This window comes from Diabrotica virgifera, chromosome 3 (assembly GCF_917563875.1).
Source record: "Diabrotica virgifera virgifera chromosome 3, PGI_DIABVI_V3a".
Lineage (NCBI taxonomy): Eukaryota > Metazoa > Arthropoda > Insecta > Coleoptera > Chrysomelidae > Diabrotica > Diabrotica virgifera.
In genome coordinates this window covers 39,944,336-39,959,006 of record NC_065445.1, presented here as the reverse complement: position 1 = coordinate 39,959,006, position 14,671 = coordinate 39,944,336, and the positions used below count along the sequence as shown (strand labels likewise).

Genomic DNA, 14,671 nt, shown 5'->3' with positions numbered 1-14,671 from the left:
TATTTGTAGTATTACTTAATTCTATATTGAAATGAACATTACAGGTAATTAACCAATAGCATAACCTTCCTTAACCCATTAACACATTCCTTGCTGATATGTATTCAATGTCTATGTTAATGATGTTGCCTCTTGTTTCCACTTTTGTTTTTTTCCTAATGTTTGCTGACGATTTAAAATTATATTTGAAAATCGAGAATGATGGTGACTATCAAAAATTACAATCTGATTTGGATCGGTTGAGCTATTGGTGTGATAGCAACCGAATGGAACTTAATGTTAATAAGTGTCACTTAATGGTTTTTGGTCGAAATAGAACTCCTACAAATCATATCTATACTATTAAGGATTGTCCTTTAGACTCTGTATCTCAGATAGAAGACCTAGGTGTTGTGCTCGATTCCAGCTTATCCTACATCCCCCATGTCTCATCTATTGTCTTAAAATCACTTCAACTTTTAGAGTTTATCAAACGTTGTGCTAAAGACTTTCTAAATATCCCATCCATAAAAATATTGTATTGTTCACTTGTGAGACCCTACCTAGATTACTGTTCATGTGTTTGGTCTCCACACTATAACACCCATATTCAAGCTATTGAGAGAGTTCAACACAAGTTCTTAAGATTTGTTGCATTTAAACAAAACCAGAGGGTTGATGAAATTAACTATTCAAATATAGAAAAGTCTCTCAACATAACTTCTCTCCAAATCCGACGCATGCATAAGGATCTCACAATGTTTTATAGTTTATAGTATACTACACTCCAATAATTTTGGTCCTCAACTATTGGAGAAAATTAGCCTTCATGTTCCCAGTAGACAAACGAGGCTAAATCAACCCTTTTACTTTAGACCCCATCCTAGAATACCATCCGTACCTAGAATAGATCAGCAGTTAACGGGTTAACACCCAAATTTTTTTTTCAAATTTAAAAATTTTGCTTTATAGAATTATCAGTAGTAATTGCACAAGAGCTCTAAAATTATCGAATTTTTCACGAGTGACACTTTGACAGTTTTAATTTCACGACCCGAAGGGGAGTGAAATTATGTCAAAGTGTCGCGAGGGCAAAAATTCGATAATAATTTTAGAGATCGAGTACAATTTGTTGCGATTATTTCATGAATAAAACTGTTCAAAACCAAAATTTTATTGTAATTTATTTATGTAAGTACAAATTAGTACAATTAAACACACAGTTGTTATAAATATTTGACAGTTGAAAGTCATCACTTTTATAATTTTTAAAACATTAATTCTGACGTAATATACTTGACGACGGGATGTTATCAAAAATTATCAGTTTAATTTTTATTTCTGTAGCTTTCTATTGGTCAGAATCTCCTACGAATGAAATAATCAGTAATATTGTTCTTAATATGGAAATATTTATGAAATTGTTTTATATCCTTGCATTTTTGAATTTTGAACCATCTTATAAACAGATCCCTGGGGGTTAGTGTTATCATAATTGCAAGTATGTAAGTATGAATGATTTAAAACCAGTTATCGGAATTAACATTTTTATTTGTAAAAATCAATTTTTACACAATGTTACAGTACATTTTCCACAATATGATAGTGGTTTGGCTTTACAATTTTCTCCTGGACGTTGTCTCAACTCTTCCATCACCTAGATCTGTCCATAAAAGCTAATGCAACATATACTTTTACATTATGAATACACAATAAAAATATTTTTTGTAAAATACTCAATTTCACAATAATTCATGTCTCGACTTGTTGAACATGTCTGAATTTTTCATGACAATTATTATTATTTTGTGATGTTAAGTAATGTAAATGAAAAATGAAAAATGGCTTATAAACAAAAAAGATATTCCTTAACCATCGCAGACAAATGAAAAATTATTAATTATGTAAATGGATTTTTACGGATTTCACTGCATTTCAGTGGTTTTGATTTAACAGGGTGAGCAAATTAGTACAGTAAAACCCCGCAAATCCGAACTAATTGGGGGGACAACCTGTTTGAATTCCGAAAAAGTTCGGATTATCCGAAAGTTAGCCTATATTATAAGTAAGTAACGTTTGACTGTCATGGTCTGTTGTAATGCTTCAGTAACCAGCATGAGAGCCCATACCCATGGGCAGGGGGGCCGTGCCCCCCTGGCTTTTCGGGTGCTGTAAACTATGTATGGTTATCCAAAGTATACAAAACTAATGTGCAACATCTTCACGTCTGTCCCCCTGAAAATGTTTATATGGGCGCCCGTGGTAACCAGCAAAATACCGTTAACAGTCATTGGCAAATCTAAAAAACCACGAGCTTTGAAAGACGTTAACATGAACGCTTTGCTTAGTAGAGAACCCAGAGGAAAGCATGGATGAATAGTGCACTTTTTAAGGAATGGTTTGACAAACAATTTGTTCCATCTGTTTCAAAATTCAATAAGGAAGTGGGGTTTCCCAACAGAGCCCTACTTTTCCCAGACACCACATCACACCCTGAAGTAAAGGAACTTATATGTGATGAAATTAAAGCTGTTTTCCTACCACCAAATGTAACCCATTATTACAGCCCATGGACCAGGGTGTTCTGTATTTTAAAAAACTGTACTACACGTATTGGGACCGTGCAAGTTCGGCAAAGCGACACCTATTTCTACGCTCTGCAACTTTATTCGCACTTTTAATTATATTAGCCAATTATATTAGTCCTGATTACTGGATAATTGTCAAGGCCATAGTCCAAAAAATAACATTCAGGTTATGTTATTAAAACGTAAACAATTGTATGTAGTAAATAAAATAAGTTATTAAAATGCAGTACTGCAAGCAAAATACAATTAATTAAATTTACCTTTATATAATAATTGCATATCATATCAATATTGTGGAGCAACATATAATTTTTCTTCTTCAATGACAGTATATATGAAATGTACGTCAATTTGACAATTTCAATTGACAATATGAATTATTTAAGAAAGTTGCAATATTTCTCCGCTATTCGCGCACGATCGTTTCTCAATTCCCTTCCAAGTAGAATGCAGAATGCGGTCGATGTAATGTTTATGCATAATTGGTTCTTCTGCTCTATCCGCCTGTCTCTCCTGCCTTCAAGACCATCGTCTAGTTCTTATTCTGTAACGAAGATAGGGGCCATTACAAGGTGCTAAAATAGGGTTCGGCTGACTTCAGCTGTTTTTTTTTACAAGGTTGTTTCCTATGTACTATGAGAATTGCGTGATGATTACTTTTGACACAATATATACAATACTTGATTATTTCCCTTATTATATATATATATATATATATATATATATATATATATATATATATATATACTTTTGCATCTATAATCCCCACATAAATGCAAAAACACTATAACCTATTTTTCGTTTCGATTATTGCAGGTTGCAATAGAACATACGCTCAAATATAATGGAAGAGATAACGACAACACCGCCAAAAAAGGAAAGAATATTTCCTAGACTAGATCTGTCAGACCAGTCAACGTTAACTGCTGCAGAACAGCCAGTCTTAATAGTTCAGTCGCCGAAGACTCCGACTCTTTCTAAGAAATTGAAGGCTGTTAGCCTCGATTCAGATCCACCAGCTCAATCGACGAGCCTCGAAGTGTCCCGGGATGTATTTTCCATGCCAAACACCCCCAAGAGACAAATCAAACAAAAACTCTCTTGTGATTTCGAAGATGGACCACATAAGTCAATGTTGGCTCCCAGCTTGAATTCGAATTTAAAGAAATTTGCGTCAAATACTAGCATTTCAGGTAAATATTAAATTTTTTAGCCAACACAGTCCCGGCGCTAAAGTATAAGGTACCTGCAAAACAGACATAGGCGCCCTTTTTATAACGTGTTTATATACTTCACTGACTTGATCTGTGTCTGTCTCTTTGTCCATTGAATTTTTTTATTTATTTTTATTTATAATTGGCTTTGGCATAAACCAATTAGCCAGACTTATTCAATATAAATAAATTGATTGTTCAAATTCTCACACCCTAGGATAAAAATATAATAATTATGTTAGTAAAATTTGTGTGTTTCTGTTAAGTGCATTTTTTTATATGTATATTTTTTTATTTTTTTTAATTATATTTTTTTGGTTTTTTAATGCTTTATTTATGTAGTCTTTTGTTTTGTTTTAATTCCTTTTTTTTTTCATTGTTTTTTTTTGTATTTATTTGTTTATCTTTATTTAACTTTTTTAACATATTTTTTTAAACTTTTTTTTTATGTTATTTTTTTCGTGAACACACTTACAATAATATTTTGTATCGCAGAATTGCTTCCAATGGTGTTAGTTTTTTACAGTTTCATTTTGCAACGAATTATTTTTATTTTAACGGTCAAATAGGTACGACTCCAGGTTACGCAATGTGGCCGGTTTTATCTTCGGACATGTGGGTCTCACTGTTCCATTAGAACACACATAATGTCCCCGAGTCTGGGGTTGTACGAGTATCTGTATGTATGTGTGTGTGTATGTGTGGGGGGCTGTGCTAGTTTTGCAGGCGGGCACCTTATACCCTAGCGCCGGCACTGAGAGAAAGTATTCGAAATAATGAAATAAATTTTATATAGATCGTCCCAAACCCTTCTTTCATTGCGTCACAGATTATCGAATTCTCTCTAACGCATTACAGTTGGAAGTGACTGAAAAAAACGTACATCTGTGATTATTATACATTGAACTTAGAAAATTATGTATTCCTTGACGGGTATTTGCATATTAAAACGGATTTATACATATTATAGATGTATAATTGGTTGGCGATTACAATACTATAAATTCTAAATAGATAACCATTCAATGAGGCGAGTAAAGATAATTTGACACGAAAATATTCGATCATATGGTAAAATGACAATTATAATTTCTAGGTTAGTATTTTTCAGCGACATAAATATAAATATTTTATGTCACTGGTACAGGGTGTCTGCGTAACTTGGAACCATATGGGAAACTTTTTTAATATCAATTTTACGAAAAAAAGTCATTCTTTATAAAGTGCTCTGCATAGTCTAAAACCTAAGATGCAATCATCAGATATCAAATTTTGTCAACAGTATACGAGGTATGTCAAAAAATATGAATTTCGCTCAAGAGCAAACTGCCTTTATATTTCAAAATATCAAAAAATTTTATTATGAAAAGTTATTTGTAATTAAAAACCATATTCAACTATGCAATAACAGCCTCCTACTTGAAAAAAAAAATTTCTGAAATTTTCCTAAATTACCGATTTCGAACATCATTTTTTTTATTAGACATGTAATAACTCTTTTATTAATAATTTTAGGAAAAAAGTTATTCTTCATAAAAATCTGTGCATGGTCTAAACCTCAAGATGCAACCATCAGTTATCCAAGTTTGTTAATTTTATACGAGGTGTGTCAAATAATATGACTTTCTAAATTCATATTATTTGACACACCTCGTATAAAATTAACAAACTTGGATAACTGGTGGTTGCATCTTGAGGTTTAGACTATGCACAGATTTTTATGAAGAATAACTTTTTTTCCTAAAATTATTAATAAAAGAGTTATTACATGTCTAATAAATAAAAATGATGTTCGGAATCGGTCATTTAGGAAAATTTCAGAAATATTTTTTTTCAAGTAGAAGGCTGTTATTGCATATTTGAATATGGTTTTTAATTACAAATAACTTTTCATAATAAAATTTTTTGATATTTTGAAATATAAAGATAGTTTGCTCTTGAGTGAAATTCATATTTTTTGACATACCTCGTATACTGTTGACAAAATTTGATATCTGATGATTGCATCTTAGGTTTTAGACTATGCAGAGCACTTTATAAAGATTGACTTTTTTTCGTAAAATTGATATTAAAAAAGTTTCCCATATGGTTCCAAGTTACGCAGACACCCTGTATATTCGGACATTGTATAGTGAAATTTGAGTTTATATTTATTTATTTTTACATTAAAATAATTTAAATAATAATAATCTGACAAATGTTTGTATAAATATTGATGTTTATATAAATATAAACACTCTGACAACTGTCAGATTTAACTAAAATGTCATGTAATGATTTGCGACATTCTTAAAATCCTATATGACGTCAAAGTTAATGACGCACTAAAAAAAGGTTTGGGAACCACTATATTATTGTTATTTCATTATTTCGAATTCTTTCTCTCTCATACACCGACTATAACACTGCGATGGACGCCATCCCCCACCGGCACCTTTAGAATCATTCAACCGTATGTAAATTAGATAGAATACAACTTAAATCTATCAAAATATGTTTAAGTGCAATGAAATATGTAAATCCATAAGCTACTTTTCTCTCATTACATATTTCCAGGATCACAAACTCTGAAAACCTTACCAGAAGTAATGACACTACACGATTTTTCCGATGGACCCGTCACCATCCCAGTAAAAATCAAAGCCAAAGGACTGTTAGAGCGTCGGGGATCAAATGCCAGCCTCACAATCGATTTGGGTTCAAACCCTAGTATCGCCGATGTTAAACCTGTAGCGTTCAATAGGCTCAACACAGCCAAAAGTGTCTCCAATCTCAACTTATCGACGTTTGATTCGGAAAAATGTTGCAATTGCTCAAAGAAGTGCGAAGCTCACGTCGTCAAGTCCGTTATCGAGAGGAGAAAATCGCAAGAGACATGTGGAAACTGTACCATTTATGAAGCTGTTCCAAGTATCATGAACAGCTGCAAGGTTTGTATAACACACGTCTTAATTGAAAATATATATTTAGTCTGGGCAGATTATCGAAGAATATGCCATTTTTGAGAAAAGTTATTTACCAGCAATTTCATTGCTGGAATCTAATCTTATGATTCTATATATTAATAATATAGGTATGCAAAGTCCGCAGATAGTGTGCTACGTTTTTTATAAACAAAATGGCACCCCCAAATCGTGTTGTTTTTAATTATTGCTCTATAACTCCAAAGATTTTAACTTTACACCAAAAACACTCAAATAAAAATTGACCGTTATTATATTCTGCATAGATACATGTTTTTCCCGATTTACTTCGACGAAAATTTTCCTTAGAAAATGCGGGATTTTCCCACAAAATCTTTAATTTTCAACTAAAATTTTAGGTAAGTAATTATTTATCAATAATTAAATAACTTGATGACATAAAAGCCCTTTTGGTATAGATTATATTTCTAGAAGCCGATGGAAATTGAATGATCAGTTTAGTAGCAATTAAATTGTTACTTAACAATTTACGGTCACTATAATAACCATAATAATTATGATACATAGGTAGTATAACTATGATTTTTGTATAAAAAGGCACTATACCTATCTAATGTACTTTACAGAATTAAAATGGGACTGTTTAAGCGGCCTCAGGAATATTTTAAAATTATAAACAATTTTTTGGCTTATAAAGAAATAGAATATCTCGGCAACTATTACATTAAATTAAATCATGAAAACGGTATTGGAAAGAACAAAGAACGCGGCAGGACGCTTCTTTTAAAAGAAGAAACGTTTAATTGCGATGAGTGGTTCCTGAGATACAACTGGTCAAAGTTGACCGGCATGTACGGTGAAGATATAAACAATAGGATGGTAATTTTCGAACCATCACCTTTTTATTTCGGTCGTCTTTCTCCACAAAAATTTTCATATCTTTAAAAGACACATAACATATATATTATAATATTAAAAACTAGGTTATTCTTATGTATCATAATTATTATGTTTATTATATCGACCGTAAATTGTTAATTAACAATTTAATTGTTACTAAACTGTTCATTCAATTTCCATCGGCTTCTTGAAATATAATCTATAAGGAAAGGGCTTTTATGTACCAAGTTATTTAATTATTGATAAATAATTACTTACCTAAAATTTTAGTTGAAAATTAGAGATTTCGTTGGAAAACCCCGCATTTTCCGAGGAAAATTTTCGTTGAAGTAAATCGGGACAAACATGTCTCTATGCAGAATTTAATTACGGTAAATTTTTATTTGGGTGTTTTTGGTGTAAAGTTAAAAGCTTGGAGTTATAGAGCAATAATTGAAAAATACACGATTTGGGGGCGCCATTTTGTTTATAAAAATAGTAACATACTATCTGCGGACTTTACATACCTATATTATTAATATATAGAATTATAAGATTCGATTCCAGCAATAAAATTGCTATAAATAACTTAGCTAGCCCAGAGTAATAAATATAAAATAATATAATAATATATGTAATATTAAAATATACTTAAAACACATTTAAATAAAAAATATCTTCTGTTTATCAGATAGTCAAATGTCAACAACCAAAGCGATGCAGTTGCTGCCCCAAAACAAGGCGGAAATCTTTGTCTAATGAAAACCTCTATATTCCGCCTTGTGGATTTTGCCAGACAGGCGCTTTGAAGGAGTGTACAGGTGCATCTAAACATTGCAAGGGGTACAGAAAGGCCTATTATCCCCGACAACCCGACCTGGAAACAACACAGTTACTGTCGGAGGATTTCAAGCTGCATTTAGAGAATATCCGCTATCTCGAGACCGCTGGGAATGTGCTCACAATTGAGGAGCTAAAAAAAGCTTGTGAGGTAAGAACTTTTGTTTATAATATTACTTAATACAGTTAGACCACTCATCAGCGGTAAAAAACTATAAAACCGTGGAATTTTGAGAATCAACACCGAAATGAAAATTTGGGTTTAAGCTCTGTTGACACTCTTCTTCAAAATCTACCCTATGCCGAACTGCGCTTTTGCCCTGGGGGTGAAAACAACCCCATCTAGGGGATGTAATCAAAATAACTATGGAAATCGATAGAGTGACCAATTCTGAGTAAATATTGGTCGATAAATTTTTTTTGCAAAATTGACACTTTCCAAGTTATTTGCGATTGAAACTATGTATTTTTTTATTGAAAAACTCACGTTTTATAACCGTTTTTCATAAATAATTTAAAAAAATTTAATTTTATAGAAAAATTCATTAAGAACAAAATTGTGGTTAATAAAAAAATAAAGAGATTCGCGTCAAAAAGACCTAGGTAAAGCCAATAACGACTGTGTTATTAGTTCTTTAAAGGATGGTTATTTTCGAAGAACCTCGAAACCCCTTCAATCTCAAATAACTCGAATGTGGTGCAATTTTTTGGTAGAACGTAATAGACATCTTTTAAAGTTCATTAAAAAATCTTTCACACAAGCTCTGAAAAAAGTTTTTTTCCATAAGAACTGGTTAACTTATGATGAAAATAAAGTCGCTCTCTACTTTTTTCTTTTTGAAATGTAAAAATAAACTATCGTCGTTAAAATCCTAATAGAATTGAATAGCTTCCCATTTGAAATTAACTTTATTGAGGTATAGTTGATACGATCCGTGTGATTTGACCGGTTTGGAATGCTTAGTTTAGAAAAAATAGTTGATTAAATCGAAAATGACATAATTATAACTTAAAAAACAGTGCATTTTTCTTAAATAAACCTAGTATTCATGATACAAAAACAAAAAAAAATCAAATTTTTCAGTAAAAGAAATTCCACAATTAATATTTGAAACATTTTTTCATATTATGAATACTTTTGGATTTATTTAAGAAAAATGCACTTGTTTAAAAAAAATTAAAAATGTCATTTTCGGTTTAATCAACAATTTTTTCTAAACTAAGCATTCCAAACCAGTCAAATCACATGGATCGTATTAATTGTACCTAAATAAAGTTAATTTCAAGTCGGAAGCTATTCATTTCTATAAGGATTGTAACGATGAGGGTTTAATTTTTACATTTCAAACAGAAAAAAGCAGAGAGCGACTTTATTTTCATCATAAGTCAGTAAGTTCTTAGGCAAAAAACTTTTGTTAGAGCTTATTTGAAAGGTGTTTTAATGAGATTTAAAAAATGTCTTAAGTTCTCCAAAAAACTGCAACACATTCGAGTTATTTGAGATTAAAGGTTCTCCATTTCGATCATCATTCTCTTTGGCTTATCGGCTTCCCTAATTGCATTTCTCCACACAATTCTATCTTGGGTCATATCAATGTTAATCCCCTTTACCAACATGTCCTGCCTTATCATCTTCCCCCAGGTATTCTTTGGTCTTCCTCTCCTACTCCTTCCAGGAATCTGCACTTCAGCTATTCTTCGTATTGGGTGATTAACGTCTCGACGTTGAACATGACCAAACCATCTTAACCTATGCTCTCTCATTTTGGCATCAATTGGTGCCACACCTAGACTTCCCCTAATATACTCATTTCTAATTTTATCCTTCTTTGTCACTCCACTCATCCATCTAAGCATTCTCATTTCCGCCACATGCATTCTTTGTTCCTCTTTCTTTTTCACTGCCCAACATTCAGTTCCGTGCATCATAGCCGGTCTTATGGCTGTTTTATAGAATTTTCCCTTCAGCTTCATTGGAATTTTTCTGTCCACAACACACCACTCGCTTCTTTCCACTTCATCCATCCAGCCCTAATTCTACTGCATGCATCTCCATCTATTTCTTCATTACTCTGTAATACCGATCCTAGGTACTTAAAACTATTGCTTTTCACAATCATTTCACCATCCAAAGATACCATTTTATTTGTAGTAACTCCATCTTTAAATGAACATTCCAAATACTCTGTTTTTGTCCTACTAAGTTTTAAACTTTTTTCCTCCAGAGCTTGTCTCCACTGTTCCAGTTTTTGTTCTAAGTCTCTTTCACTATTTCCTATTAACACTACATCATCAGCATACATTAGGCACCATGGAATACTACCCTGTAGTTTCGCTGTTATCTGGTCCAAAACTAATGAGAATAAATAAGGACTAAGCACCGAGCCTTGGTGCAATCCTACTTTCACCTGAAATTTATCAGTCTCTCCCACACCTGTTCTAACACTAGTCGTTACTCCCTCATACATATCTCTCACAATCTTTACATATTCGCCAGGGACTCCTTTCTTATTAAGTGCCCACCACAGAATCTCTCGAGGAACTCTATCATATGCTTTCTCAAGATCAATGAATACCATATGAGCGTTGGTCTCTTTATTCCTGTATTTTTCCATCAGTTGCCTTACAATGAAAATTGCATCTGTTGTTGATCTGCCCTGCATAAAGCCAAATTGATTATCGGATATATCGGTTTCTTCACGTATCCGTCTATCAATTACTCTCTCACATATGTTCATGGTGTGGCTAAGTAGTTTTATAGCCCTGTAGTTTGTGCATTGTTGTATGTCTCCCTTGTTTTTGTAGACATGTACTAATATACTGCTTCTCCATTCGTCTGGCATTTGTCCAACTTCCATAATTCTATTAAATAGACCTGCTAGCCAACTTATTCCTGTCTCTCCCAATGCTCTCCATACTTCCCCAGGAATACCATCTGGTCCGACTGCTTTTCCTTTCTTTATTTTTTGAAGCGCTTGAGCCACTTCCTCGTTTGTTATTCTGGTAACCATTGCTGTTACTGTCTCCGTTAACTCCACAGGCTGTCTGTCAAATTCTTCATTTAATAAACTGTCAAAATACTTTCTCCATCTCTTTTTGACATCCTTTTCGTGAATTAGTATTTTATTATTTTCATCTCGGATACATCTAATCTGATTAAAATCTCTTGCTTTCTTTGCTCTCTGTTTGGCTATTTTATATATCTTTGCTTCGCTTTCCCTGGTATCAAGTTGATCGTATAGGTTTGAATACGCTTCTGCTTTAGCTTTTGCTATTGCTACTTTCGCTTCCTTTTTGGCGACCATATAGTTTTGAAGATCTATGTCCGATCTGGTTTCTTGCCACTTTTTATATAATTTTCTCTTCTCTTTTATTTTTCCTTGTACTTCATTTGACCACCACCAAGTCTCTTTATCCTCAAACTTCTTTCCTGACGTTTTCCCAAGTATTTCAATAGCCGTCTCTCTAATAATATTGGCCATTTTTCTCCAAATTGTGTCATGTTCCAACATATTCTTTCTACTATTCTTTCCCTGAATAGACCTTCCTTCTCATCTTTTAGCATCCACCACTTGATTTTTTGTGGTCCTCTCCGATATTTTTGTTTAGTTTCGCTTTTTACTTCGATGTCCAAAACAAGCAGCTTATGTTGTTGGCTTACTGTCTCACTAACTATTACCTTGCAATTCTTGCATTCACGTATGTCTTCTTTCCTTATCATGAAGTAGTCTATTTGGGATTGATGTTGTCCACTTTTGTAGGTAATAAGTTGAGTTTCTATCTTTTTAAAGAATGTGTTAACAATCGCCATATCCAATGCTGTTGCTAATTCAAGCATGTCATCTCCAGCTTCATTTCTAGTTCCAAAGCCTAATCCCCCATGTATTGTTTCATATCCTGTCTTAGTTTGGCCCACATGTGCATTGAAATCACTTCCTATTATAACTTTCTCCTCTGCTGGAATATCACTCAGTACGTCTCCTAATTGATCATAGAAAGCTCTTCTTTCATTCTCACCCAGACCTGTTTGAGGAGCATACACACACAACATTCAATACCTCTTTATCAATTGCAAATTTCACTGACATCATTCTACCTATAAAAAGGTTCTCCATTTCGATCTCCTTCGAAAATAACCATCCTTTAAAGTGCAATAACTCAGTAGTTGTTGGGTTTACATAGGTCTTTCAGACGCGAATCTCTTTGTTTTTTATTAGCTACAATTTTTTCTCTAAAATAAATTTTTTTAAGTTATTCATGAAAAACGGTTATAAAACGTGAGTTTTTTCAATGAAAAATGAATAGATTCAATCGAATGGAAAGTGTCAATATTGCAAAAAAATTTTATAAACCAAAATTTACTCATAATTGATCACTCTATCTATTTCCATCGATTTAAAAAATTTTCATCCCCTAGATCGATGTTTTCACCCCAGGGCAAAAACGCAGTTCGGCATAGGGTACATTTTGACAAAGTTTTTAATTACTACCTACATTCAAATGTTCAAGGAATTCGACAAATCGACCTAGGTTCTCAAAATTCCACGAGAAAATGGCTGTTGATTGGACTAAGTGGAATCTGCTTTATCTTCATTTTGTGTAGACTTAACTCTGTATGTTTTTCATTGTGCCTCCAGTAACTTGCCGTTCCATCGTTTTCGTGGATTTTCCACTGATCGTCTTCCTATTGGGTTGTCATTCGGCTTATACGATTGTTCCGTTCTACTCTTCTCTTTCTTACCGAGTTCTTGATGTTATTCCCCTTACATCTTCATCGTATTTCTGTACTTCTAGCTCGGTCCCATAGTGTCTTACCAACGATTTTTCAAAGGGCCTTTATCTCTGTTGTTTCTAGCATTCTTTGTGTCCTTTTTTTTTTCGGATCGCGTTTTTGTCGTGTATGTCATTATTGGTCTGATGACTGTTTTGTAAATTCTGTAAATTTATAAAGAAACAAATCTCTTTGATTTTTCATAAGCTACAAAACAAAAATGTTTTATATAGTTTTTGGTTTGATTTATTTTTGGCTTGGACTATACGCTGTGAGCTCGTACGTAGAGGGGATATTTATAAACTCGCGAGCGCCAGTAGTGACAAGTCTGTAAACGTTTACCGGAAATTTGACATAAATGTCAAAGTGATTAATTTAAAATTAAAATTAAAAACATTTATTATAAAAAATATTAGTTGGTCAAAGCTGTGGTATATATTTTTACCTTAAATATACTTACGTTTTAAATACTGAAATTACGTTTTTTTAATGTTCCGTAATATTAATCTTAGCGCCATCTACACGATAATTGTGAAAGTATCCGAAGTAAGAAATTATATTTCATCAATAGAACGTCAAAATGATTAGCAAAATCTTAAAAAAATCTATTACAATTTAATTACTTTTTAGCGTTGTAAATATTAAGCGATAACAATTAAATAATAAATTTAAAAATTACCGGTGAAAGTTGAATAGTAATCCGTTAGGAGCGACACCAGCGAAGCTCAGAGCGTATAGTCATTCGGCCAGTCTCAATCAAAAGTAAATGTATTAAAGATATTGCCAATTAGTGAAACATGGTTATTATAATAATATTACAATATTTTACTTCTTATTTTACCTACAGATTACAGCTAATGTACATATTATGTTAATAAATATTATAAATATATTATACTTAATGTTTATCAAAAACACATAGTGTATACATTTTACAAATAAAAATATTAATGTTAATTATTTAAAATAAATGTATTCTTTTTTTGTATTTTTTTTTTGTTTTTTTTTGTTTTGTTTTGTTTTTTTTTGTCACTACGATAAGATGTCAACCCGGTTCAACCCCTCGGAGGTTTAAATCTTCTTAGTGATTTTTTTCTTTAATTTTTTTTTTAATATTTTTTTGTATTTTTTTAGTTATTAGAATTATTATCGTTTGATATTATCGTTTGATGGATAATTTTTAAGAAAACCCCTTCCGAAAATGTGTCACTTTTTAATGAAATTGACAAATTTTTAACCACGAATAACTCAAAAAGTATTGAAAATGAAGTACGTTTTTACTCTAATAAGAGTACGGGGATCTATTCTCGTTGAAACTTTACCACGCTGAGCAGATGGGACGTGAATTTTAAATTGTAAAATTCCCTCATCTTCCTTTCTCGGCATCCGTTATTGCTTGCATTTTTAGAAGCCTCGGAGGTGTGACCAGAGAATGGTTACAATGTTTTTAATGTGGTAGGATATAAAATGGTATTT

At 32.4% G+C, this 14,671-nt stretch overlaps 1 protein-coding gene across 1 annotated transcript in view; it reads left to right on the top strand.

Annotated features, from left to right (window-relative positions):
* The window catches only part of LOC114328961 (uncharacterized), a 55,732-nt gene that overhangs the window by 6,479 nt on the left and 34,582 nt on the right, over positions 1–14,671 (top strand). The window contains exons 2-4 of the mRNA XM_050647881.1: positions 3,384–3,760; positions 6,338–6,711; positions 8,276–8,575. Coding sequence (XP_050503838.1) covers positions 3,412–3,760; positions 6,338–6,711; positions 8,276–8,575 — 1,023 coding nt within the window. The 5' untranslated portion in view covers positions 3,384–3,411. The remainder of the gene's footprint in view (positions 1–3,383; positions 3,761–6,337; positions 6,712–8,275; positions 8,576–14,671) is intronic.